This window comes from Mya arenaria, chromosome 15 (assembly GCF_026914265.1).
Source record: "Mya arenaria isolate MELC-2E11 chromosome 15, ASM2691426v1".
Taxonomy (NCBI): domain Eukaryota; kingdom Metazoa; phylum Mollusca; class Bivalvia; order Myida; family Myidae; genus Mya; species Mya arenaria.
Genome location: NC_069136.1, coordinates 17,180,061 through 17,207,385, shown reverse-complemented (window position 1 = coordinate 17,207,385; position 27,325 = coordinate 17,180,061). Strand labels below are relative to the sequence as shown.

The 27,325-nt window shown below is 33.1% G+C and overlaps 2 protein-coding genes across 2 annotated transcripts; one reads left to right on the top strand and one right to left on the bottom strand.

Annotated features, from left to right (window-relative positions):
* Nucleotides 1-1,430: 1,430 nt before the first annotated feature.
* On the bottom strand, nt 1,431-8,600 carry LOC128220671 (leucine-rich repeat-containing G-protein coupled receptor 4-like). The gene is made up of 2 exons (XM_052929161.1): nt 8,507-8,600; nt 1,431-3,366 (listed from the first exon to the last, which is right to left on the bottom strand). Exon 2 carries the CDS (start codon nt 3,347-3,349, stop codon nt 1,736-1,738), a length of 1,614 nt encoding a protein of 537 aa, XP_052785121.1. The 5' UTR covers nt 3,350-3,366; nt 8,507-8,600; the 3' UTR covers nt 1,431-1,735.
* An 8,469-nt stretch (nt 8,601-17,069) lies between these two features.
* LOC128220175 (uncharacterized) lies at nt 17,070-20,974 on the top strand. Its single transcript, XM_052928451.1, has 2 exons — nt 17,070-17,176; nt 19,708-20,974. The coding sequence occupies exons 1-2, from the start codon at nt 17,134-17,136 to the stop codon at nt 20,697-20,699; spliced, it is 1,035 nt and encodes a 344-aa protein (XP_052784411.1). The 5' UTR covers nt 17,070-17,133; the 3' UTR covers nt 20,700-20,974.
* Nucleotides 20,975-27,325: the final 6,351 nt, after the last annotated feature.

Below are 27,325 nucleotides of genomic sequence, written 5' to 3'. Positions count from 1 at the left end.
TTGTTACATTTCTACGGGCATTTACTCGAAAGGGAAACTTGTCCATAATGGAGACCTTTTGTTTAAAAGCCATCTGGTCTTCACATAAATAATTGAATACAAGCACTCAGACAGCTAACACGAGATATAAAATACACAGCATCAAGCTGAAATTCAGCAGCTTTGTTTTACTTCCAGACCCTTGGAGAAGCCTAGTTCATTTTTTGTTATTAAGCGTCAGTGGACGGACTGGTTTCAGCCTTCAGTACTTAATTTTACCAAAGTTGGTATTAAGTAAAGACATATGACGCCCCAGAGATAAAAGAAACATGAAAAACTTAAAGTAAAGTACATATAAGTTATGTCATGCTCAAAATAGGTGGCTAGTATCTTAACAAATGTTAAAAGTAAATTATAATCTTATGTAAAAGCGTAGAACTAATTGCAAAAGTTCAAATTTGTTTTTTGATGATCACTGGATACAAATCAATATTCAGAATGATCACATGACTCTCATGTGATAAAGTGGTTAATTGTTTAAAACAAACAAAACAAAAACGGGACCTTGTATAATGATGTCGCAAAGAGAGATGTAAATACGTTTTAGTTCAGAACGTAGAACATTTATTGGTAAACATTTATGTATATTGGATGTATTGTATGAATAACTATGCGATTTACATCATACACAATTATTTGCGCACTTGGCACGATGGCCGGCACGAAACCGATTCTGATTAATTTTGTTTCATGATTTAAATTCCCTATAAGTTTTAAAATACTATTTTTGAAGCACCTTGAATGTGTGCTACCTACCTTTACAGAAATTTGTAATAATCATTAAAGTAAAAAACTAAGTCACAAAGAGGCAGGTGATTTACTTCAAAATGGTGTATGATTCCTTCTTTACATTGTGCATTAGTGAACTAAGTTATCAATAACATTCGAGCATTCATTTTGACAAAGTTATGATCTTCAACGTAGCATCGCTCAAATATACTCTATCTTGACTATAACTCATGAAATGATTTACTGATTCGAATAATTTTTGCTGCAAATATTTGACACTATAAACTACAGGTAAAGGTCAATATATTATTTTTTATTTGTTTACTTATTCTGGTTCAATTTTCACCACCGTGAAAACAGATAAAGGCTCACTTTACTAACTGGTTAACATGTATTCAATAAAAAATACGTTTTAACAGTATACAATACAATTAAAGTTAAAGTTCGACTATTTGCAGAATCACCTAATGTTTGACGGAGTAAGGGCTCCCTTTGAAGTGAATAGTTAACCATTCCTGTGTCCAGGTGGAGTGCGTGGTTGTTGTTATCCATGTCACAGCTTTAGTTATAAACCAACGTAACAAAGACAAATACCGTTGAAAATTAGTAGATCTGCATTTCCATATATATTGACCATGCTTTTGTTTTTTCACCAGGAAGGACGAAATATGTGTAACAAAATTATTTCAAACACTATTGACTGACATTTTTAATAATTTAAACGTTCAATTATTTGAAACATAAATTTTAAAACATGTTTATACATATGTACAATGTCATACGACCACAATGAGCAATTATTATGTATAAACTTCTACGATATCAGAATCAATCACACATACCATATAACAAAACAAATATTTCATGGTATCATTGTTAAATATATTATATGCATTTCATCGCATCATTTCCACGTTTGCTGCATTGATAATTGTCAAGTCGACAACTTTATGACATTTGAACTCATTCATTTAAAATTGATTAATAACAACAGCAACAATGCGCAATAAAGCCTAGAATCAATTATTGATTTCTGCGAGCTATTTGATACCATGTATTTGCAATTACTTATGTTTCTATAGTCGGTCGTATCACAAATGTTAAAAGCCAACGGAAGTTCATGAACATGTGCCAAATTTTCTCTCTTGAAGTATCCATCTGCACATGTGCCACTCAAATCTGACACACGATTGGTTGACGCGATTTTAACCACGTCGCAATCACAAGAAATAGGATTATTGATAAATGATAGTTTACGAAACTGACATCTCTGAGTGTTCAATACAAAAGAAATATTGCTTATTTCATTGTTGTCAAAATTTACCTCTGCTCCGAGTTTAAATCCAATAAACGCGTCGGGTGAAATTTCGTTAATTTGCATATTTGTTAGGTGAATAACTCTAGCTTTCACTCCGTAAAAGAAGTCTTCATATATTTCAGTAAACTCATTCTCCGATGCATCGATTTCTTGCAGTGAATGCAAAGACGACAGAGCTGCGAGGGGAAGTGAAGTCATCATAAGATCACGTATTTTGAGGACTTTTAATTTCCGCTCCAATCCCCGAAAGACTGAGTCGACAAAATTCACAGTTTCCACTGTCCTTAAATGAATCTCCCTTTGACCACTTATGTCCAGTTCTTCGAGAGAAGCAAAACCTATAAACGATGTATTGTGCATTTCAACAATCTGATTATATGAAATATCAAGACGTTTCAGTTTTCGCAATTTTTTCATGGTGCTAAAATGTCCATGCTGCAATTCGGCATGGTGTAATTGTAAACTCTGCAAGCTATTTTCAAGACCAACAAAGGCAAACTCAAGGATCGCATTAATTCCCGTGTGGCTTAAATCAATCTCCTCAAGTTTGGAGAGAGTTTTAAATGCGTAGTCACCGATGTAAATAAGCCGGTGGTTGTATGATAGATTAATCTTCTTCAAATTTGTCAGTCGTAATAACCACTTTGCCACTTTTGGTATGTTATTATGTGTCAGATCCAGTGTTTCCAATCCATCTAGTCCAAGAAAAGCATCCTCCATTATTTCAACGATTTTGCAGTGTCTTAATGATAATAGTTTTAAAGAATTTAAACTGAAATTTGCGAACACGAAATCAGGGAAATGTTCTGGATATAATCCATTTCTGTCTAGGTACAATGATTCTATGTTAAGATCTTGAAGAAAATCTAATTTCCAACTTTTTGAAATGTTGACGCCTAAGAGTCGTAAACTTGTCAGTGTGTCTGAAATCGGTTTAAATGTATCGCTTTCAATTTTAGTAACTTGATTCTTGATTGTCAAAATTCCAATCTTTAAATCGCTGAAAATTTCGGCAGTCATATGTGTTGCCGTTGTGTTTTCTATCAAAAGTTTTCGAATGGATTTATTTGCATAGACATTTAATTCATCTTGTAGATTATCGACGTCACCAAAGCAGTCAACCAATAGCAATCCATCTTCATTTGTTTCTGACCACTTATTATCATTTCTGCAGTCACATGACATCATTGACTTTGGGCACATTGACGACATCACTGTTGATACTGTTAGTGCAATCACTGCATAGTACAATACATGTGCCATTATTGAATCACCAGGTCCTAAAAAGAAGTAAAAAACAGTTTTAAGCATTTTCAAATACTTGATAAAACATGAAGTACAGGATTGAATATGCGTGAAATAAACATATTTATTTATTGTGAAGTTACTTAATTTTAAATATTGATACTTTAGTCAAGGTGTCAAGGAATGAATTTTCAGTGACAAGACATTGTATTATAGTATAGTGATGTACAAATTTGTTCATATATGTTCACAGTGCTATATTCATTTGAATTGTTAAACTTTTGCATCAAATAAAAAACGATAAAAGGTATGTTTAAACGAGGCAAGTGATTGTGCATTTATGATATTTTAAAGATAACATCACGTTTGATGAATTTACACATTTTATCTTCGCCCTTTTAAGTATATATATATATATATATATTTATATATTTATATCCATATCAATATGTTATATATGTAAAACGGTCCATATGTTGCATGCATTATATTAAAAAAGCCTAATTTAAAGCGATTTTTAAGATAGACAAGACGCCCTCCATACAGCAACACACTTATATCTTCCACTGGCACGATATGTTTGTTGTTCGTAATAAACAGCCAAATATTCTCGGAGTTCGCTATGTTCAGAAATGCTCAGATGAGCCAATTTATCTCCCAGACTTTGCTCGATTATGTTGGCAGTCCGATTGATCAAAGTTATGATCATCTATGTTAAAAGCAGTGTAATATCTAGGGACCAAAATGGGCTTGGTAAAGTACTGATATTAAGCATTATTGATAAAATGCCACAAGTCTGTAACTTGAATTGATATGAATTGAAAAGCGTCCGATTTAAAATGCTCAATAGGAATAATTTTATCGTAGTCACTTTCATCAGCAAAACAATTCTTTTAAAATTGTGCATTTACTTGACAGCTAAAAACGCATAACACAGTCATACTTCTGAAGTAATGTCAAGGTTTTGCATAATAGAACAAAACTTCACACTGGCAAACAAACCCAATACCTCACAACGATGATACGATGCAAAAGGGCTGCCCAAGGATATCACTATAATGTTAAACAAATATGAAAAAATATCAACAAAAAGCAAAAAAAAAGACTTTCCATGATTATCTTTAGATTGCAAAAGGAGTGTCAACGAATAATGGCAATTGTACTGTCAAGTCGTATAAATATAATGCAAAATGGACTGTCCACGACTATGAAAAGAATGCAAAACGAACTGTCCAGTACTATCAATAAATGCGAAAAAGACTGCTCAATACAATCAAAATATTATAAAATGGACTGTCCACGACTATCTATAGATTGCAAAAGGAGTATCAACGAATAATGGCAATTGGACTGTCAAGTCGTATAAATATAATGCAAAATGGACTGTCCACGACTATGAAAAGAATGCGAAACAAACTGTCCAGTACTATCAATAAATGCGAAAAAGACTGCTCAATACAATCAATATATTATAAAATGGACCGTCCAGGAATATCACTAGAAAGCGAAAAGGCCTTTCCCCGACACACAATAGTTGCAAAAAGGACTGCTCAATACAATCAACATAATACAAAATGGACTGTCCATGACTATCAATAGAATGCGAAAAGGCCTATCCACGAGTATCAATTCGTATGTAACACTGCCATGAACGTAACGTTGCTTGAACGTAACGTTGTTTGAACGTTCAACCTCTGTGAACGCTGAGGTTTTCTTTTAGATGTGATTATATCTTGCTTTGATAGTTTCACTCTTTCAACAGTCAACTATCATTCTTATTTCCCTGATAGATGTCTGTAAACCACCAGAAAGCATTATTATAACACGAAATGGTTATATTAATTTCCCGAACGTAGACTTTCTGTCTAGAATCAATATGAATTATAACATTTCTCATCCTTCATTTAGTCTCTATCAGCGAAGAAGTAATTCAATTAACCGAAAGATTACTAACAACAAAATATCCAAGGTGTTTTTTTTAAGCCGGCAGTTGCTATGTTACTCAGACAAATATAAATGTTTACAGAATAGTAACTGGCAAATGTTTGAGTTCTTGTTAGTCAGACAAAGCCGAACACAGTCGGTTTTACAGTCGTAACAACTTGGCCATCTCCGGCAAGCTTTCAGGTAGACCTCGCCAAAAGGTTTTTAGATTGACGAAAATGTGATGAGACCGCCGGCGATTAATTTAATAATTATTACACTCAATATGTAAACACATCAGATAACGTAAACACTGTTTATAATCTTTCACTGCGTGTAAACGAAATTGGAAAATAAACTTTCAGATCCGGTATAATGTCACTTTTTCTCCTCCCAATAAATGTGTCCACTTTACTGTTAAAGCTGCACTCTCACAGATTGAACGTTTTGACAACTTTTTTTATTTTTTGTCTTAGAACAAGCTAATTTTTGCGGAAATGCATGCATGCCAGTTAAATAAGACTGCTGACAAAAATTAGATCGCATTTTTTATATTTAAGTTCAAAAATTGATGTTTTATGCATTTTTCATAAACCGTTAGTAATGGTTTAAGCCATAAAACATTAATTTTCTAACGGACATATGAAAAAACTACGATCTGATTTTTGTCAGCAATCTTATATTATTGGTGTGACGATGTTTACCCAAACATTTGCTCTTTCCAAGGCAAAGAAAAATAAGTTGTAAAAATTGTATATCTGTGACAGTACAGCTTTAAAAACACAAACAACACGTCTTCATTATTGGTGCCGCCAATATATATATAAGGTTATAACTGCTTGAAGGTGACCTAGGTGTTTCGATTGGTGGTTTTACTAACATGGCCTATATCTTTGAGGCAGGTATAACCAATACATACGTCGATAGTGGTATTTGTCAGGCGCCATCTATGTTAATAGAAATAAATAGCATAGGTATGCCTTTGAAGACTTCGCGTTGATTTCGAACACTTTGACAATAAAGATAAGAAATAAGTCTAATACCAATGCGGTAGGCGGAGCTGATAGACAAACATTTTACAAATGACAGTAAGAAGTTTCTTACAAAGCAGACTCAAAAGAGCAGAGAACATTCTTATAAAAACACTGGTATACATCATTGTCTGGGAACCATCTGGCTGGGAGACAAACGAGCGATAAAAGGGATGAAAAATGTTAACAGGCGCCAGGGAATGGGGACGTCAATCCATCAACTATAGCCACCACACCACGTCCGGTAATCTCCGGAGACCAAGCGCCGCCTTCAAAGATCATACATGGCGTAGTGAGGAGGTGAAATAGTGTGTGCGATGCTGTATACAATATGTATGTACTCGGTGTAGATTATAGGAATGTATACAAGATGTATTTGTGTGCATGACGTAGATGACATTTAAGCTCGGTGTAGAAGATGTATATGTGAAGTGGGTGTGGAAACTATATGTGTATACATAGTAAAGACGTTTGCGTAGGTGAATGTCTTAAAGTGACACTCTTATTTAAATTCAATACATACACATGTATAACAATCATCAATTTTGATTTACAAACCTTAAACTACTTAACTAAATAATGAATTTATGGAAAATATTAATGACTGATAACGAGATTGTTACCGTGTTTTTAATTGCAGAATGCGCAAAAATATAAAATGATTGGTGAATGCTTAAAGATTTCCTGCGGTGTACTATAGTCTCATGACGTAGAAATACCGTGTTTCATGCAAATCTCTTTCAAATTAAACTCGGTATCCTTCATAAGAACCATTGTTGTTTTTTTACATTTATTCATCCTTTTTCGAATATAAAAACAATATTATTAATTGTGGTAAACCTAATCTGGGAGTAAGAGTGTATCTTTAATGTTTTGACATAAAATATATATATATCAACGAAACATGTTATTGAAGTGTTTTTTCTGGAAAAGCTTTACAGACCAACTACCAACTTACTCAAATGGGAGTGTTGTCTCGACTTACTATGTGTTAGGGTTGTTCAAGCATTACGTTTTGCAAGTTTCATTTTTTCTGTTTGTTCGAAAATGAAAGCATTTTTACCTGACTTACATTTCAGTATTATTATTTCAATAATACAAATTTATGAAAGCCATCCAATCGCCGCTTTTTATATCGCCACTAGTCTTTATTATACCAATTATATTATCTTAAATAGTGATTGGCGGCTAAAAAAGGTTTGCATTTATAACGATGTACGATAAAAAAAAAGGTGCTCAACATAACAGAGTGTATTGCATTATTGTATCACATTCACATAATGTAACATTATCACAGTATATCATCGCAAATACAACATGTATCTTAATCAATGCAAAAGCATGAATGACATCAATATCAAAAATAAATGTTTTATAGGAAAAGTCAAAACAATTTTTTTATACAAGTCAAAATAATATCTAATTTTTTAAGATACTTGCATAGTCATTTAACTTTGACAAGCCAATCAGAGATGTGACGTGTGTTTATATTTAAAAAAAATGCTTTGTTGGTCTCTTGTTATAATACATTGTATATTTTCGCTTTAAAGTCTTAAAGGTTTATGCATCTCACTAAAAAGTCGTATTCACGTTCGCTAATTGCATGATTTATTGGTACAGTTATGTAAGTATCGATCACGTCCAATATGAACATGATGTCCTTAAAAGGAACTCATTTATTGACTTTAGTGTTGACGTCGAAAAATATTGTTTGTGTAAATTTGTAAATTTTAGCTCAGTTGTTATCAATTAATCCCAAATTTCTCAGCAAATGGTGTTTTTCGCCGAAAGACGATATTCAAATAGCAAAATATGTTTACGGACTAAATCGTATTTGCGAATTTGAACAAATTTCATAAAAATGTTGCCATTATAATATCTGTCCCTTTAACAATATTTGCATTTTCTAGAAATATAGTTAATTTTAAATCTGTGTTATATTTGCTTTTGTCTTTATCTTAAGTTTCGATATTTTATTTAAATCAAATATATTTAGTATATGTCCGGAGTGTGTGCATCGGATACAATTAACGTTGGGTTAGTTATGCAAATACTATTGGTATTGGTTTCATATGTTCACTCTAAATCCAAACAAATATAATTTTATTTTAATTCTCAGTAAGTAGTAATTTACGAGTTTTCATGACACAAAATACATACTATAAAAATACCAGGTAAAGAGGAATAAAACATAAACTAATATAAGTGTAGATATACTTACAAAACGAATATATAAACTATCCAAATGCACTGTTTCCATTCCAGGCAACAGCTATTTGCGTGCTTCCCGTTATATTCTCCAGAAACATGACCAGTGCTGGCGAATGGGAAATATCAATTACGCCGAAATTCTGCCGCCGATTATATGAAGATCTGCAAAACAGCTCTGCTGAAATCCGATGTCCTATATTATGAAGCTAATGGAATTTCTGATGGTGTTTTACTGGATTTGTTTTGGAGCGGAATAAAGAATATCATTAGAAATAAATAATAATATAATGATAATAATAATAATAATATAATAATAATAATAATAATAATAATAATAATAATAATAATAATAATAATAATAATAATGATAAAAATTATAATTAAAAATAATAATAATAATAATAATAATGTATACACGTATCTTCAAATTTGAAATAATTCTAAATCAAATATGGACCACCAAGTAGTGTGGGTTTTTTTCTAATTGATGTCTTAAATGGTCTATTTTTCTATCACTTACTTTTGTCATAATAGTTTCTGTGCTTCAAAGCAAAACACTTTAATATTGTTTTGGTTCTGTGTTTTTTCAAATGTGTTTTATTTGATTTAACAAAATTATCGAGCACAATTTAAACGGTTTGAAAATCCCTTTTTAGCGTAATCAATTATATCCCGTAGGGCCAACATCTCAGTATAAACTACAGTAAACATAAGCTTACTCAGTAATGTATTAAGATGGGAAACACAGATGACGTTACGCAAATTAAAATTGATATTTACGGCCAAAAGTCAGGCGATTGCCGATGGGGTTTATGATTTGGCAATAGAAATATGCAGTTTCCCGCAAATAGAAAAGAAACATTATGCTTTCTTCAATGATTAACGGTAATATTTAGTTTAGTTCAGTTCTGCATGTCTGGAATAACTAAACGGATGTTTTCATTTGTCCACTGATGTGTATGCGAACACATTTAGAAAATAGTGCACGTGCTGAAGCAATATTGAACGTTTAACTTCAATCAACAGAGGTCACAAGCCAGCACTCTCGCTTAAGATCGCTTCAACGAACATGATTTATACAATGTATATATTTATAGTCGATAAACCAACATATGCTCAGGTCTCGTTTGAGTTTTATTTTTGCTTTGAAATAAATGTGCAATAGTTTTACATGCAGCCTTATTTTCTTGTTTTGTCCTATGTACTTTTGATAGAGATTAACAGCGGGGTTTTAAAGGTGACTGTCTAGTAAGACTACTATCTAAAGTTTAGAGTAAAGACTGTAGGTAAAATTATTGCATATTTATTTAAAGCAAAAATTGAACTCAAACGAGACATGAGCATATGTTGGTTTAAAAAACGCAGACAAATATCAACAAAACTATTTTCGTCACTTTATGGAAACACAAACACGCACTCGCGAGCACACACACGTACGCACACGCACACGCGCACACTCACACGCGCGCACACTCACGAAAGAATTATAGAGTTTATCCTTACAAAAAAACGCATGTTAAAAGCAAACACTATTTCCAAGAAAGGAAAACTTCTCTAGCCAATACGGCATATCGATTCACTGTAATATAATATCAGGGTAATTCATGGTGCCGGACAACAACGGAATGGCTTTCGGGTTATAGTAATCTTAGAGTATAGTTCTTAAAATCTGCTGAGTAGCTTTTTCTATGTTATTTGGTTTAAAGAAAAAATTAAGTTTTTGAAACTATCACTGTTTTTTTATCGTGTTATTAATTCTATCTAATTTCTATACGCTTTTATGATATATTTCATGACTTAAGGTCAAGAAGTAATTTAAATTAAGTTAAACGTCGTACAAATATTATTTATTTATGCAATAATGCACTTTGATAGATATCTATTTGAACTTAGTAATATTAAAAATATACTTTAAAACACAACAATTAATTTATAATGTTATAAATTTTACAACCTTCTTCTTCTAACGTACCGACATACATTCGGTGTTGTTTTCAATGGAAAATGGCCGAGGAGTTCCAATCTTGGCAGTACGTTTCATGCACTGAATTTAATGGCATGCAACATACTGGCTTATCAAATAAACCATGAGAACTGATGAAATCTAGTTGGGAAATTTAGAGCAAAGCAGTAATTATAACTATTTTATGAAGCAATTTCGTTGTTGGTCGACTTTTTATTTTACACCACATATTTTCAGAACAAGGCGCAGATTAGCCAAAAAGTCACACATACGTTGCGCAATATTAACGACAGTCGACATAGTTAATAACGTTAATGTGAAACGGCAGGTTAATGTCGAGGGACTTGCTCTCTTGATAAAGAACAAGAACTATGCATTATTGATATGGTGTCACGTTTTCTGAATTTAAGAACTGAATCCACAAAGCATTTTGCTTAAATAAACGTGTATTGAAGAGTTTAAAATGCCTTTGGCAATTCATTATTAGAATGTCATCGGCAACTTTTGTCACAGCGTTCGTAGATTATCGTATTGCAATATCCCTTCTTCTTCTTTTTCTTCTTTTAGGCAGACCATCTTGTTAACAATTCTTAAAATTTATATAAAACATTGAATACAATATCTTTTGAATTTATTTCCGGATATTTTCGAGCTCTGAATAAGACTAAAATAGACGAATTATAAGATTTTACATATTTACATTTCAATCCCTTTGTTTTTAGTGTGTTTAAATTTCTTATCAAAGTGAACTTCTTTGCTGAACGTGCCTGTAAGGCGGGTACCCAAGTATTAATTGATAGATAAAAGTGTGTGTATGTGTGGTCTCTTGATGCAGTATGTACGTTGTGTGTCACTCAGTCATAGTCTGCTAGGTAATATAAAAATGCATTTTGCAAATGAAAATGGCTAGTATGCTTGTCTCTGTTAGTGCCATTGTGTTATTGAGGTTGGCATCCTATGAAGCAATTTTCTGGAGTGAAGTTCTTTTATATAACACCCAAAACTAAACGAATTCCCAGAACGTACATTTTCTTTCGAGAATCGATATCTTGTCAGAATTATCATCATCCATCAAAACTACATTATCCATGGTGTAATTCAATAACCCAAAATTTGCCAACGCAAGATTCATAATGTGTTAATTGAAACAAGCAGCTGCTATGTAACTCAGACAAATTCAATAGGTTTTCCGGACGGGTAAGTGGCAAATGTTTGCGTGATCGTAACACAGCCAAGGCACAGACGATGACGGCACTATTTTCTGTTTCCTGTGGTTGAAATTTAAAGACAAGCCAGAGAATATTGTTTTGTACAAAACACAACAGTTCTCCCCAGCGGCTCTTTAACCCGCGTATTTGCCGGTTAACTACAAATGCATATTACACCACAGAACAATAACCAAATTCATTTTCGAACCGAGCCAATTCAGCCGGTAAAGCGTATGAACAATCCTTTTTTAGAACGGAAACTACATAGTCTTCAAGGACATGATTAATTATCTAACATAAGCCAGGTTAGGGGCAAAATGATCATAGTCCAATGTACACTTAACGAAACACACACTTCAACAGAAACTGATTTCATATTCAAAGTAAAAAGAACGCTTTCAGTAAAGTTCGGGAATACTTGTTTTTAAATAAGATATGTTTCGGGACGGATGGATAGAGAGTGAATTGACTTCAGATCGATAGATATTGCAAATTTGGGATGTCACATGTACGAGGAACCCTTATCACTATACAATACTGAACATCTGAATACATCTGGGCGGCGTATTGGTGAATCGAAAAAAAACGTTTGAATTACCGAAATATAGTTGTAAAAGTTAATGCAAACTAGCGTTGTTTTGCTTTAGGTACTCTGAGTTGTATTAATTCATCTGCAGATAGAGCTGATATATATCATTATAGAAATAGTTGGTGTTTACATATTCGTTTATTATTATATTTTATTCTTTAGTTTCCTCAAGTTAATGCATATTTTGATAAGATTTACCATTCACGTTTTATTTTATTCGTAATTGTTGGGATAAGAGTGAGGTTGTTCACACAAAATAGTTTAAACCCCCAGTAAATTCGCAATTTACTGACCGTTCCAAGGAGGTACCTAACAATCCTTGATAAACAGCCGTAGTTATATATACGAGTATATTATATATGCAGTGTGGAGTTTTGTGTTGTTGTTCCATGTTTCTGGTTTGTGAGTGTGTGTTCTTGTGTTCATTGGTGTTGGCCCTGTGTCATTAAACGGGGTTTATATTTAAACTTTCGACTACTGGATTTGTTTCTGTAGTATGATATATAAATACTTTTGCTTTTATATCATGACTATTTCTATTACAACAGCAAACAAAGGAATTTCCTTTTTGCCCGTCACCGTTTTTACTACAAAATATTTTCATATAAGTCAACAAATCTCGCAGACTTGATCCAATCATGTCGACAGTCGACATGGTAAATAGCGTCGATGGGAAACGGCAGGGTAATATCAAGTGACTTAGGGAGGGCTTGGCAAAATACTTGAAATATATATGTTTGAGGGCATGCAACTCTTTCGGGATTTTAGTGCCCACTGAAATATAAATTATAAGCTGTTACACATTAATACATGTCATTGTTTTAAGTTCTTGTACATTTACACCCCAGTGAACTGACTGTTCCAAGGCGGTTACCCAAAATATTAATAATGAGGATAGTTTCAAAGTATTCACTGTCTGTGTAGTCTGTACGTTTAGTCTCGCTTTTTCAGTGCCATTGGCAAAAGGAAATAGCTACTGGGTCTGTTCCTGTTATTGCCATTGTAAAAATGAGATTGAGATTGGCAACTCATGAAGCATTTTTCTGAAATGAGTTTTTATACAAAAAGCAAAAATGAATTAATTCCAAAATTTGTGTTCGATATTTTCTTTCATGAACCGATATCGAGTAGTTAATTATAATCATCCATAAAAATCTAATTTGTGTAAATGAATAATCCGTATCTTGCCTTCAACAAAACACCCATAGAGGTGTTTATTGAAACCAGCAGTTGCTTTGTAACTCAGATCAATCCAATAGGTTTTCAGCGTGGAAACTTCCAAATGATTGCGTGATTGTAGTATAGCCAAGGCACGGTTGATAAGGTATTGTTTTATGTTTCATGTTGCTGGAATTGAAAGAGAAAATAAAGAGAATACACAACACTGCTGCTCAGTGCCTCTTAAACGTATTCCGTTATTGTTTTGCAATAACAAATACTTATTGCACAACTAAACAGAATACAGAATAGTTTGAGAACATAACTCGGTCTTTGATGTGTCCAACATACACTCAACCAGACAAACAAGACAACACACAGGGTCTTCATAATAATTATTGAGGTGTCCTTATCATTTAAAAGTTGCGTCTTTTGGACGTTCACAGAACTAAGCCAAGTGACAAATTTTATTGAAGGCATCTGACCTACAAATATGGTAATCTTGGTTTCCTCATGTTTTTTGGTATCGTTTTATTTGTGTGAAGGAACAAAACGTCGTAATAAGTCTAAAATATCAAAAATTTATTTTCTCATTCAATGAGCGCAAAATGCATTTTTCATCTGACATGCGTTAAAATAAAAAGAAAATATAAAAATCTCAAATAACTAAATATATCGGTAATTTATTTACATTATTGTAATCAACCCTCTTTCTATACCTTTCAGGTAATAACAGAATCCAAGTTTCAATACTTAACATTAAGGTTACAGGAGTTTTCATCGTTATAGCTTAGTAATATTATTCATGAACAAATGATGCAAGTGGAAGATGTGAATATATATATCTTTAAAGATTGCATTGAAGTTGACGTTTGTTCAGCAATAGATTATTGTTCGTAATATAAGCATCATTCTTTTTAACAATGAATTACATGAAGTACTCATGGAAATGGTATCTCCAAACATATAGCATTTGAAAGCACAGCTGCAAGTTGATAATATTCAAGTACCAAGATAAATGTTGTATATCATTGTCTAGAAATCATCTTGCTTGAAGACAATAGAGCGATAATAGTATTTGTCATTTTTGATCGGAATAAAGAATGTTAACGGGCGCCAGGGGAGGACAACGTCAAACCATCATCTGTAGCAGCCACTTTAGGGATTCCTCTGGGATTGCCGTTCTCGGCATTCATGGGTGGTGTTGTGTGAAAATGATGTATTATGTGCACGGTGTATTGGCCATGACGTGGAGTTTGTGCTGGAAAACGGTTTAATATTTGATTATTAAAGATCTATGAACACTTTTTGGTTAATGCTTGTACATTTTTCTGGAAACATTTTCAACAAGATAACTAATTGTCGCCATACTATGAGACTGTTTGGTAAGATGTTTTAGTCTGATTAAATAATGTCCCATGTGTGTTATTTTTAAGTTATGCTTTATGTTTCTTGGCTATACATTTAGTCTTAATGATATTATAAGACCTTGGTGAAGTTTGAATTGGGATTGGATATTATTTCCATACTTTTTACATTTTAAAATACCAACACTATATGGTATCCGATAGTTTTCTCTAACCGGTGATCATCCTTATTATATTTGTTTTTCATTTAAAAAACAATTGTATGCTTTAGTATTGGTACGTTGAAACACGAATCATGTGTAAAAGCAAAAAAAAACCTCCGAGCTGGCTTTTTGTAGTTATATTTTCATAGATTTTGATGTTTAAGTGTCAAACGCATTAATAAAAGATATTACTGTATAGTTCGGGTACCTACGTATACTAACATGACTTTCACTGAGGCTTTCACGAAAAGTGTTTTCAATAACATTGGCGCCTTTTATTTTATTTTTAATAATCATACAATACACTAACCTGTCAATATGAAGGCTTTTCTAAAATTGTGTATCACCAAAAGGTTGTGGGCTTGATACCTTTATGGGTATTTTCACATTGCCTTTCAAAATGAACATCAGCACTGGTTTCTACTCAGGGAACGAAGTCGTCTGTGATTCTATAAACTTAGCATTTGCCACAATGGAGCTAAGACAATAATATAAGACTAAACAATACATACACTAACAACAACGCGTTTTTTTGCAAATAATATCGGGATTTGATATCGCGGGTAATCGCGGCGATATGTTCCGCGATAGCGAACACCGTGGTGCGCGTCATCGCCGCGTTCTTTTTTGCTACCGCGTACGCCTTCCGAAAATATGCACGCGGCGATGCGAATTGCAACGATTTTTCGAACAAGGTGACAGTAGCCTTAATACCTTCGCAGTTGCAAAGCACAATAGGGATTGGGGTTTACTGATCAAACTGCGTTTAAAGCACGAACCCACGGATCGAGTTTGTATGAGTTTAATAAAAACTGACTAGAATTATGTATATAGGACTGGAACAAAGAAAATGCCTTCAGAAAATTGACAGCTACCTCAGTACGTAATTACCGTTTATTCGCATCGCCGCGTATCGCGGTGGCTTGGCGCGAATGAACGCGGTGGACGGGGCATTATGCTTCAATCGCTGCGTATAGTGAAAATTAGATCAAAAAGATAACGTCCGCGGTAAGGAAAAACCGCGGCCGTGTGCGAAATGTGCAGAAAACGCGTGGTTGGTGGTGTAGTTTTACAAAAGTTGAAGATTGCCATTGGAGCCTGTACACTTACTTGTCCCCGCCGTGACGCATACGCTTAAGTGAGTTCAATGCACTGTTAGCGTATGTGAGCAAAACGTGCCGGAACCCAACAAAATGAAATGATTGGAAATTGAGTGAACAAAAATACACATTTATACAGGCTTACATTTTTATGCGTAAAATATAAATTGTTTTTGTTTTGTTTGGTCTATAAAATCAAATAAGTGTAACATAATAATGCATACGAAATATGAGAAGAACAAGATTTTGCATTAACATATATTGTGTCCCTTTAACATAGTGCACCCTTTAAAAGGAGCTGGCTGGTTTAGCAACAAATAAATAAAAAATAAAGTATGACTCCCTTTGTGGTCCGAATGAGGTATCTATTGATGAAATAAGAAAGAATGGTTTTATAGAACACTTTGAGGCGAGCTACGACTGGGCTGAGTTGCTATAATGAAGTCCGCAAAAACCTTCTTTTTCCATTTACAAGTTGCATCGGCTTTCATTTTGTTTTGTTGGCTAACAAAGATCAGGAAAATTGGGGAAGGGTCTAGTGGATTGGATGCCATTTCCCCTTGTAGACAGTTAAACGTGTGTCTTCAACCTTTGTTTTGAGTGATATATGCATATTGTTACTCGAGACATATTAACAGGTAAATACCATGTTTAAAGGGTTTCAAAACTATGCTTCAAGATAAAGATTGACTTCAACCCTACTGACTTTGATGGAATTATTCACTTTCAATGATTCTCTTAATATTGCTGGCAGATAGGTTGAATATGGATTTCTGGTATTTAAATCGTTTGCAACTGCTATGAAGTTAAATGAATGTGCAAAATGAACTTAAATGTAACGAATGACTTTCATAATATTATACAAATTGAGATATATTATTTTCCTTACATGGTCCGCAAATAATTTATAAATACGCGTTAAGTTGGATAACAAACTTAAAGAAATAATCTATTTTGGTCGCAAATATCATATTCATTTAAACTTCCTTGTCGTCTGGGCATTTCCATTACGTAATGTATAGTACGAGTGAAACTACAATCATTCCGTAATGTATAGTACGGGTGAAACTACAATCATGGCTACTTTCACAGGTAAGCTTTTAGTAGGAATTAAACGCTTCACTTACAAACTGACTTATTTCTTTTTCCAAATATAATAAAATAAAGACGTGTTTGTATGTATTGATAAATATAAAGTTTTATGTACTATTAACATACTTGATAGGGTACATGATGTAAAAAAGTCCAAAATTGATATATGCATGGAATAGATGTACACTTTAGATGCTTATACCTTAAGTCAGTGAATGTTAAAACCGTATATTAAGGCTGTGAAGGTCGATCAATGTTTGACCTGCTGTTAGTAATTGTTTAACATTGTTTAAATTGATTTCGTAATTTCAACTGATGGTTATGCAGTTGCATAAAAGGTTAAAATTATTCTGAATCTTTCGTTTTATATGTATTAATGCATTTGTTTCTTTGAAAGTCATGTGTAAAAATATCATGTATATAGATATTATAAACTCATATAAACACAAACTTAGGAAAACAGTTTTATTAAATTTTCATAAATCAGAAACTGATATGATCAAATATCATGATAAACTTGAGGCCAAAACGAGGAAGCCAAAATCAGCTTGAACAAATCTTTACGGCGAAACGATGAGTAATACAAAAGGCAACCAGTTTTAAGAATTTCAATACAAGTGTTAAAATTAGAATGATATCAGATAACCCTCCAAATAAATGTGTTTATTATACTATACTTTAAACTGTATCGTCTTTCCGTCAGATCTGATTAAAGCTGCACTCTCAAATAATGACCGTTTTGACAACTTGTTTTAATTTTTGTCTTCGCTTGAGCCAATGTATGTGTGAATGTTTTGTAACCAGTTATTCAATACTGATGACAAAAGATCAGATCGCAGTTTTTTACATCAACGTTCAAATATTTACATTTTATGGCTAAAAGTATTGTTAACGCTTTAAGAAAACCCCCCAGCTGTTTTCCAAACAATTGAGATATGCTATATTGTGAGTTATCTTATATGACTGAATTGAAGGCAAAGGTACCATATTCAACTGATTCTGAGACAAAAACATAAACTAGAAACGTCGCAATGCGACAAAACCAAGTTTAAATATGGGCCAATCATAACCAATTAATTTCTTATATGAGTTCGGAAAAAGGAACCGCTTAAAGTAATTGGGTGAAAACAGTGATCTTGACCTTGATATCATCCCTTCTAAACAATCCTAGGCTAGCTCTTTACATATTAAGATACCTACCCGCCAACTTTCATCACTATCCATTGATTCTAACTGAAGCTGTTCAAGGAAAATATATACATATTTTAAGTTACAGTGACTTTGACCTCAACCCCACCCACCCTATAAAGCAATCCCAAGCTATCTACACAACAACGTGTTTCACTATGCATCAATTCTTACTTAGGTTAATGTGCGGAAACAATTTTTCTCTTTTTAAGTGACCTTTATCTTGGTCCCATCCCTTTTAAATGCAATCTTTAAAGCTAGCTCTTCACATAAGCTATCTACACATCAACTTACTATTGGGCGGAGTCCAAATGTTTGATGCCCGTCCGCCCGCCTGCACATCCGCCCGCCCAACGGTATCCCCATTCTCATAACCTGTTTTTTTTAGAAACCTGGTAAAAAATGTCTAAATGGTCAATCTGTGAGAGTGCAGCTATCAGATAATTCGTCTCATAAAAATATGCGTTTAGGAAATGCAAACAATCCGTTCTTCTGAATATGCATCATTATAGACAACATATTAGAATCAAGCTAAACTTCGAATGTGTGGTGATTTGAATTGCCTTGAACAATAATCAAGAACATATATAATTATGGTAAACTGATTAACCCTTTTTCTTATCGGGTTAACATATTTAGGACCAAATACATACATATTATTTCTACCATTAACCACATTATGTTCTATATACAAGGACGAAAATCTGCACACAATGTACTATATTTTAGTTCTGGAAATCAGGATGATATTTTTTCAAAATGGCTAAATTGGCCATAATTCCAAGGACAATTTCTTATTTCCATATGTTATCTTCATTATCTTCTGCTTAGAAAAGCATTGTTGATCCCATGGAAATAGAAGAACAATAAAAAAATAATTTAAAATTAAATTAATTAATACACTGAGTGGGGTTCATGGTTATAATTTATAAGTGGGTTGAATGTTTATAGTTTATGTATGGGGTTAAAGTTTATAGTTTATGAGTTAGTTAAATGCTTATAGTTTTTGAGTGGGGTTAAAGTTTACGGTTTATGAGTGGGGTGAACTTTTATAGTTTATGAGTGGGGTTAAAGTTTATAGTTTATAAGTGGGCTTAAAGTTTATAGTTTACGAGTTGGGTTATATTTTATAGTTTATGAGGGGGGTTAAAGTTTGTTGTTTACGAGTTGGTTATATTTTATAGTTTAGGAGTGGGGTTAAAGTTTATAATTTATTAGTGGGGTTCAAGTTTATTGTTTACGAGTGCTTAACCTCACACTTGCCAACACATATTGATGAACGAAATACACCAAACGACGATTTAACTGTGCAAATAACTTTTCTGATACCTTTTCTTTAACAGGAAAGTGCCAAGTTTTGTCTCAAACCGGAAGTAAACACCAAACAACGGATAAGGTAAAAGGCGTTCATGATGATGATGATGACAATGTTCGCTTTTCAAATGAACAAAAGAAAACAAATCAACATACCATCAAACACAATTCCATGCATGCACGAACTGGTAGCGATTCATATCTTCAGGTGTCAGGGCTGTACACCGAAAGCAAAGGTATTAAAAAGGATTTACACCCAAATGAACACAAAAGTTCAAAGTCTACTAACACTGCAACCGGACATCAGAAGCTCCAGAACAGTCGCAGCGAAGGATATGTGTGTGTATCATATTCTGAATCAGGCACGACAGACAGAGAGGAAGGTGCTACTAAAAGTAGAGAGCCTATCGGCGACTCATGTGTCAATTGTTCTGTCCTGCAATTAACGGAACAGAGCTCAAAAAACAATAAACGCGGTGAAAAATGTTTATGTAACGAGTTGACTTTAATTACCGCATCTATTGATATCAAAAGAAAAGACGGCTTACCAGCAATTCCAAATCAACAAACAAATAGTGGAAAACTAGCTTCGGCAAAAGAAAAACCCAATTTGTTAATACAAGAACAAAACTGTTCCATCTCCTTTAGTCCAAAAAAGAATGGTCCTCAAACCGGCGCAACTTTGTCTGACAAGAATCCAATCAATAAAAACAATGAAGAACAAAACACATTGCAAGCTGTTATTCAAGACAATTATACCAGCCTAGTGCACAACCCAGTGCTTGATGCAAGAGAATTGTCCGACCATCTGTATGAAGGCCGCATAATTTCCCTTGAAGAGTACAACCGCATTTTCAACAAAATACACGAAAGTAAAAGCAAAACGGACGAAAACAGATTTTTCCTAATGTTTCTTTCGACACTACGAATAGATAAGGATAAAATGATTGAAGTTCTTTATAAATCAGCTCACTACCAGTTTATAACTGTCTTTTTTTCGGACAAAGAAAATGGTGTTTAATGGTGTTTAAATACACAAATGCTAGCAGTTGGGCCAGTATGAAACAACGACTCTTATCTTTATGAATTAATCAACTATTTATCACATGTTATTCTCTGTTTCCGGTTAATATAACCATCACTTGTTTGTTTTACTCATATGTTTTATAACAATATCATTCCGCATGTGTGTAAACATTTAAATGGAAACAATGATTGCTTATTTGAAAATATTCCAACAAATTGTACATTAATTTCTAGTTTCTATTCGATGATAAAAATATATATAAAAATACAGTCAAGTGTTTTTTATATAAATCATCAGACCAAAACTATTGATTTCATGAAACACATTTTTAAAACATTCAACAATTTCTGTATTTAATGATGTCATTAACATATGATAAAGTAACACGTCAGCATTTAAAAGAAAGCACATGTCGTTAAAAGTACGGTATAGTGCTTGTGATGTGATTCATAGTGGAATTCATCTCAGTATTTATTTTGTTTATAAACGGAATCGAAAATATCTGTTATATATTTTGTTTTCCATTTATCCTAATACTTTATTTCTGCAAAATTGTGTGAAAAATGGCTTTGCTTGTCAGTCGGTGGTATTCTGCTTATCATCAGCGTAGCAGGAAGTTGCCTTTTGATCTTTTTACCGGAAACAATCCTGTGATAAAATGAACACGACACTCGTTATCATATGATACACAGCATTTTTCATCAAACGCTAGCTCGTTTAATACAATACAGTATTATATGAGGACTCGTGGGAGATTCTAAATATATTTTGAGAGTTAATTATATATAAAACTGTGGCTTTATTTACCACAACGATTGTTTATATTTCTTCGTATGCATTAAATCTTCGAAATGTGTTTATGAATAAGTAAATACAAATACAATAAGCAAATATTAGTGTTAAATGTCTCATAGTTAGTTATTTAATAAAATAACCCGTTTAGTGGCGTCCCGCCACATTTGGGGATATTGTCTAATCAAGATGGCGTCCATGATGGCCTCAAGTTCAAACGTACACAACTCAAATACGTGCTTGAAATTTCACGTATGTTCGTAAATCAAATTAGAGAACTGATTGTAATTTTATATCAATTAAGATTTTTACAGATGATTTATATTAAAAAAGCTTCCAAGATGGCAACCAATTGAACAAACAATTTGATTTCGTATGAAGTCCCAATTTGCTTATTGTGTTTCTCAGTAATTAGCTAAATGGTTTTGATTTGCATAAACATGTATTCTTTTTACCATTCAAACATCATTTCAAGAATAACTTCGAAATGGCTTCCAAGAAAGCCGCCAAAGTGTATCGAAATTGGCAATTTCTCTGAAATCTTTTGAACCTTATCAAATTTAATTAGGCGGCCAAGATGACCATGAACACACTATACTTTTACAATAACTTGATAGATAAATATTGTTTTCTCCTTTCTTGTATCAAACCAGCTGTTGATTATCAAATAGCATATATATTGGAAGTCTATGATTGAACATGTTTTGGCCAAACATTTGTTTGGAAACTGCATATTTTTCATAAAAACTTTCTCAACAATCAATTATAGGTTGCAACTGTATTCAATGAATGGAGGACGTTTTGGAGCAAATCAAAAATGAAGTCCTCATCTAACCTCCTCAATCATCCCGAGAGCACCCCCCCCCCCCCCCCTCGTCGAACCTTCTCCTTAATCACTCCGAAGTCCTCCTGATTCCCTCCTTAAGCTTCATTGTTTTTTGTGAGGATCACAAATTCCACATTATAACATTAAAACGCTTAGTACACAGCGAGATCAAGCTATCATCTTTATATTCTGGTTCATCAGGGTTTTTGTAGTGAAGAGGCATCCTCTTTACTAAACAACTGTTTGATATAATATTTAAGTATTATTTAGTCAATTCACTAGTATAAACATTCAAGTTTTAAGTCAATTTATATACTTACCTTAACAGGAAGTATAACAGATCCCGGTTTTTTTTAGATATGTGTTATATCAAGCAATGGGATTCCAAACTATTGCACAACGTTTTAAAATTGACAAGCTCTAGCTGCTCTACAAATAAAATAGTTATCTCCATGATCGCGGATTTACAAAAATATAGGATGGGGTCAACCGAGTGCATTTCTCCTGTATCTAGACACACCGGACTTAAATGAACTACCTATAATGAGCTATATTAAAGGTGAAGCTTGTACCAGACATACATGTATTGTTTCGTTTTCTCACCCTTAGGCCTTCAGCAACGAAGCTCGTCTGATAGGAAGTCAAAACACGAGTCCACTGGTGACATGTCTATCCTCGTTATTTGATATAATTGTTCAAATTACGAATATTCCCGGATTTTATGTTCGATTTGTTTTCTTTAAAATCAGACGTTGTTTACGTTGTAATAAAACATTTAGATAATTTAAGAAATAAAACTTCTGTCAAGTTAGATTTAAATACTTAATTCAATCATTATTAGCATTTAAAAAAAACAGTATGTATTTAACTAATTAAAGTACGAACCTTTATTCAATTTCAAATGACCGTCTTTTTAAAGAATTTCGTATACGATTGGGGTTGATAGTGGCTACATCCATATTCATTAATAAATAATGCACTTCTGCATCTCTACTGAAGCATTTGTAATAAAATAACAAGTACTCAAAACACATAGTGTTCTTGAACATCTAGTAGGGTTAAGGTATACAGGCTTCATTTCCAACAAGCAATGCAAAGTTCATGTATTCAACTTGTACATTTATGTATAAAAGCCTTCGGGTAGACACAGAAGCGTTCACTATATACATAATTTGCGAGTTTATGCAACGATATAATTGGGTATGGTAACTTTGGTGCATATAATTTAACATTTTTATGCAATCTCAAAGCTAAATAGAAGCAGATATCATAATGGGACGCAGTCTATTCAACGGTCTTACGCAATGGTAAAATGTTTCAGTGTAAACTGATATGACCGTAAATTATACTTTAAATGGATTGGAGATGATTAATTCATAACAAGCAGTTTTCTCACCCATTACAACATAATCTGTACCGCATAATACATTTGCCATTGGAATATACGAATCAAGGACAGGGGCGTAGCTAGGCCTAAAACAACTTGTAGGCCCGATGGTTCTGGGTAAGTTCGGTGATACCCCACCCAAAGATTTCTTTCTAAATTAAAAGCAAAATAATGCAATTTGGGACCATTCCAGGAGAAAAACAAAAGGCAAAATTACATCCATTTGATATGCACATTACACAAACTTGAATATATATGCAATGATTACAATAAAATCGAACAATACACACAACACATAGTTTAGGTAAACACCAGACTTGCGTTTGTTATTACAACGAAATAAACAACTTTTGAGTTGTTATTAGTTTTTAATGCATTTTCGGGTTATTTAAATTTTGTCATTTTTCAGAAAAGTTATAGGCCCAGGCCTACAAGGCTACGCCACTGAAGGGTTACTTAACGTAATCATTAATACTACGGCTATGTAAATTAGTTGTATGTTTTAATTGTGTTTGCAAACCGTGAACATACTCCAGATGAAGGAGAGGGTATAAGAGCGTGATTAACTACAATATTTTTAACAGTTGACTCTCCTGTTATGAAAGTTCACAACGGGTGGATAAACGTCCCCAGTTCTCATTCTTGGATCCATAAATAAACTAGCTCTCTTATCATTTTGTTAGACATCAATATTACACATTGATGGCTGCTAATACTAAATAATTTTGGCATAGTTTATATTGATATTGATTGCTTATTAAATTAATAAAACTAAAATGACTGCATCTTACTTGAATGACAACAGTATTGCGATATTATTTGAAGTGGAAATACATTTATAACCTTTGAGAACCAAACAAGAAATGCATGTTATATTTGTTTTAACATACATTTTACATATTAATATTTCTTAAGTCATCATATATTCAAAATTAGTGAGTGAATGGAATCCCAACTATCAACTTTCTGGTTTTCCGCGCTTTTCTTCAAAAACCTGGCAAGGAACCAAATAAACTTTGCAAATACCGGGGGTATGATTCGTAGTGTTTATTTTCCTTATATTTCGCAATGAGATCAAAAAATCAAACAAAATGAGTTGCCCCTCTCAAAGACAACATCACGCAAAAAGAGCAAAATCTCGATAAGGAGTAAATCTTCACAAAAGTGTGAATTACACCCTGCCATTTCATACTGCTGGTACTATCGAATACTCCTCTAAGTTTTGCACACGCCTCTTTCACTTTCACTGAATTGATTAAGAAAGGATCATACTTAAACACTAGCACTCGTAGCATTGTCATTAAAAGTTATTACAGAATATTTGTTTGGCCTGTACGTGAATTTCAATTTGATTTCGTAGTTTCACTATAACCACACGGATGAAGTAGGTAAATAATTCAAATATAAACCTTGACAAGACATGTTTCACCCAACATTGATTAACCCTTATCAAACGAACCTCCAGCAGTAACCATTATGATTATTATCCTTTTCCTTAGATATGCCTCACATATTTCATTCTGTCGATTGGTCAGTTATTTTTACAGTCCAATTAAAAAGTCATATTCAACTCTTAAATTAAGTTCGTTGTTTTTTTTTATTGAAAACGAAAATGTATTTCAAAACAAAATATTTTTCTACAGTATTGTATGTGAAACACAAATCATTAACAAACGACATGCAAATAAGACTAGTAAGTGGATGGACAAAGCAAACACTATTTTCCAAGATAGGAAAAACCTCCCCTGGCAAAAATGGCATATCGGTTCACTGTAAATAATATTCCGGGTAATTCATGGTGCCGGCGAACAACGGAATTGCTTCCGGGTTATGATAATTACCAAACTGCTGACAAGTTCTTAAAAAAACACATGAGAAACAATTTCTATGTTATTTGGTTTCTAAATAATGAAGGAATTTTGATGTCGGCGGACACTTTATTTAACACCAAATATTTCACGAAGAAAGCACAAAGGAGCCAACAAATCAAACAGACCTTGCACAATCATATCGACAGTTCACATAGTGAATAACTTAGATGTGAAATGCAGCTCTTGATCAAGTACTAGGTAAATGGTAACTTATCGATTCTGTGTTTTCGGCAATTAAGCTCAACATGCATATTACGTTTTGCATAAATAAAACGTGTATTGAAGTGATAAAAATACCCTTGCAATTTACAATTTGAATTAATTTGTACAATTTATGTCACCGTGTTCGTAGAATTTTTGTTGCTATATCCAGCCGTCTTCAAAGCACTATATTTATAGGTTGTTAAAAACTTTGATATTAATGTCTCAATCCTTGGTAGACATACCTAGTTTTTTATATAGTATATATGCACTGTGCTATATGTGGCGTTTTGTGTTGTCGTTCCATGTCTCTTGTTTGTGATTTTTTGTTTTTTTGTTCAATGTCTTTGGCTTTTACCCTGTGCCATTAAACGGGGTTTATGTTAAACTTTTGGCTACTTAGCTGTTCTGATTTTGTTTGCAGATATTTTCGATTTATTAATTTTGGGTTGATAGTTATTAATATTTGTCCCAGTGAACTCCAGGTTCCCTGACTATTCCAATGCGGTAACCCCAAGATGAACTAATCGGGGTATTCTTAATGTTAGCATTGCCCGTGTTGTTTATACGTTATGTGTCTTTTTTTACCTGCTTCCTTTTTGTAATTGTTTATGTACAAAATATTTAGCTATACAATATCATCTGTTTAAATTATTATTATATTAAACAGTACGATGCTCGTTAAATGTTTTTGAAATATATTTTGTGTATATTTTTTTTTAATATTGTGTTTATACGTTTGTTTCATGTGCATCTTTTTGCATATTTTACCATTTGTAAATGACCAAACGCAAGATACCGATTTGCCAAAACAAAAATAAAATTGAAGTATTCAGTTTTCAGTGTTTGTATGTCATATAATTATGTATTTAAACAGATTCTTTGTAAACAAATATGTCTACGGGTATTTTTCAAGTCATAACTATTGTATTCGTGAGATTGGTAAGTTATGAAGCAATTATCTGGAAGTATTTACTTTTACAAAACGCAATAATAAAGTAATTCCCGAAACTTTTTTTTTTCAGAAACAATATCTTGTAGGAATTATCATCATCCATCAAAACTATATTGGTGTAATTCAATTACGTAAAGTTTGCCAGCAACAAAGGATCCATAGAGTGTTTATTGAAACCAGCAGTTGCTATGTAACTCAGACCAATTTAATAGGATTTCCAGGAAGTTAACTACCGAATGGTTGCTTGTTGTAACATAGCCAAAGCACATTTGATGGCGGTATTATATGTTGTTTCATTTGGTTGAAAGTGAAAGCCGAACCATTAGAATGTTTTTGTACGAAAATCAAAAGTTCCCCGAGCACCTCTTAAACCCGTCAGGTTTTCGTTTATTTACAAATGCATCTTACACTACATAACTATAATCATATTTATTTACGAACCAAGGCAATTCAGTCTGTGAAGTGTATCATCAATTCTATTACAATGGAAAATACATAGTCTACAACGACAAAATTTATCGTCTAACATGAGCCTGGGTAAAATCAAAAGCAACCATACACTCAACGAAGCACACACGATAGTAGAAA

Bases quoted from the DNA above. Each gene is read 5' to 3' on its own strand.
- LOC128220175 (XM_052928451.1), top strand. From the start codon at position 17,134: ATGTATAGTACGGGTGAAACTACAATCATGGCTACTTTCACAG. The intron at 17,177-19,707 runs GTAAGCTTTTAG...TTTCTTTAACAG, and splicing joins AATCATGGCTACTTTCACAG to GAAAGTGCCAAGTTTTGTCT.
- LOC128220671 (XM_052929161.1), bottom strand. From the start codon at position 3,349: ATGGCACATGTATTGTACTATGCAGTGATTGCACTAACAGTATCAACA.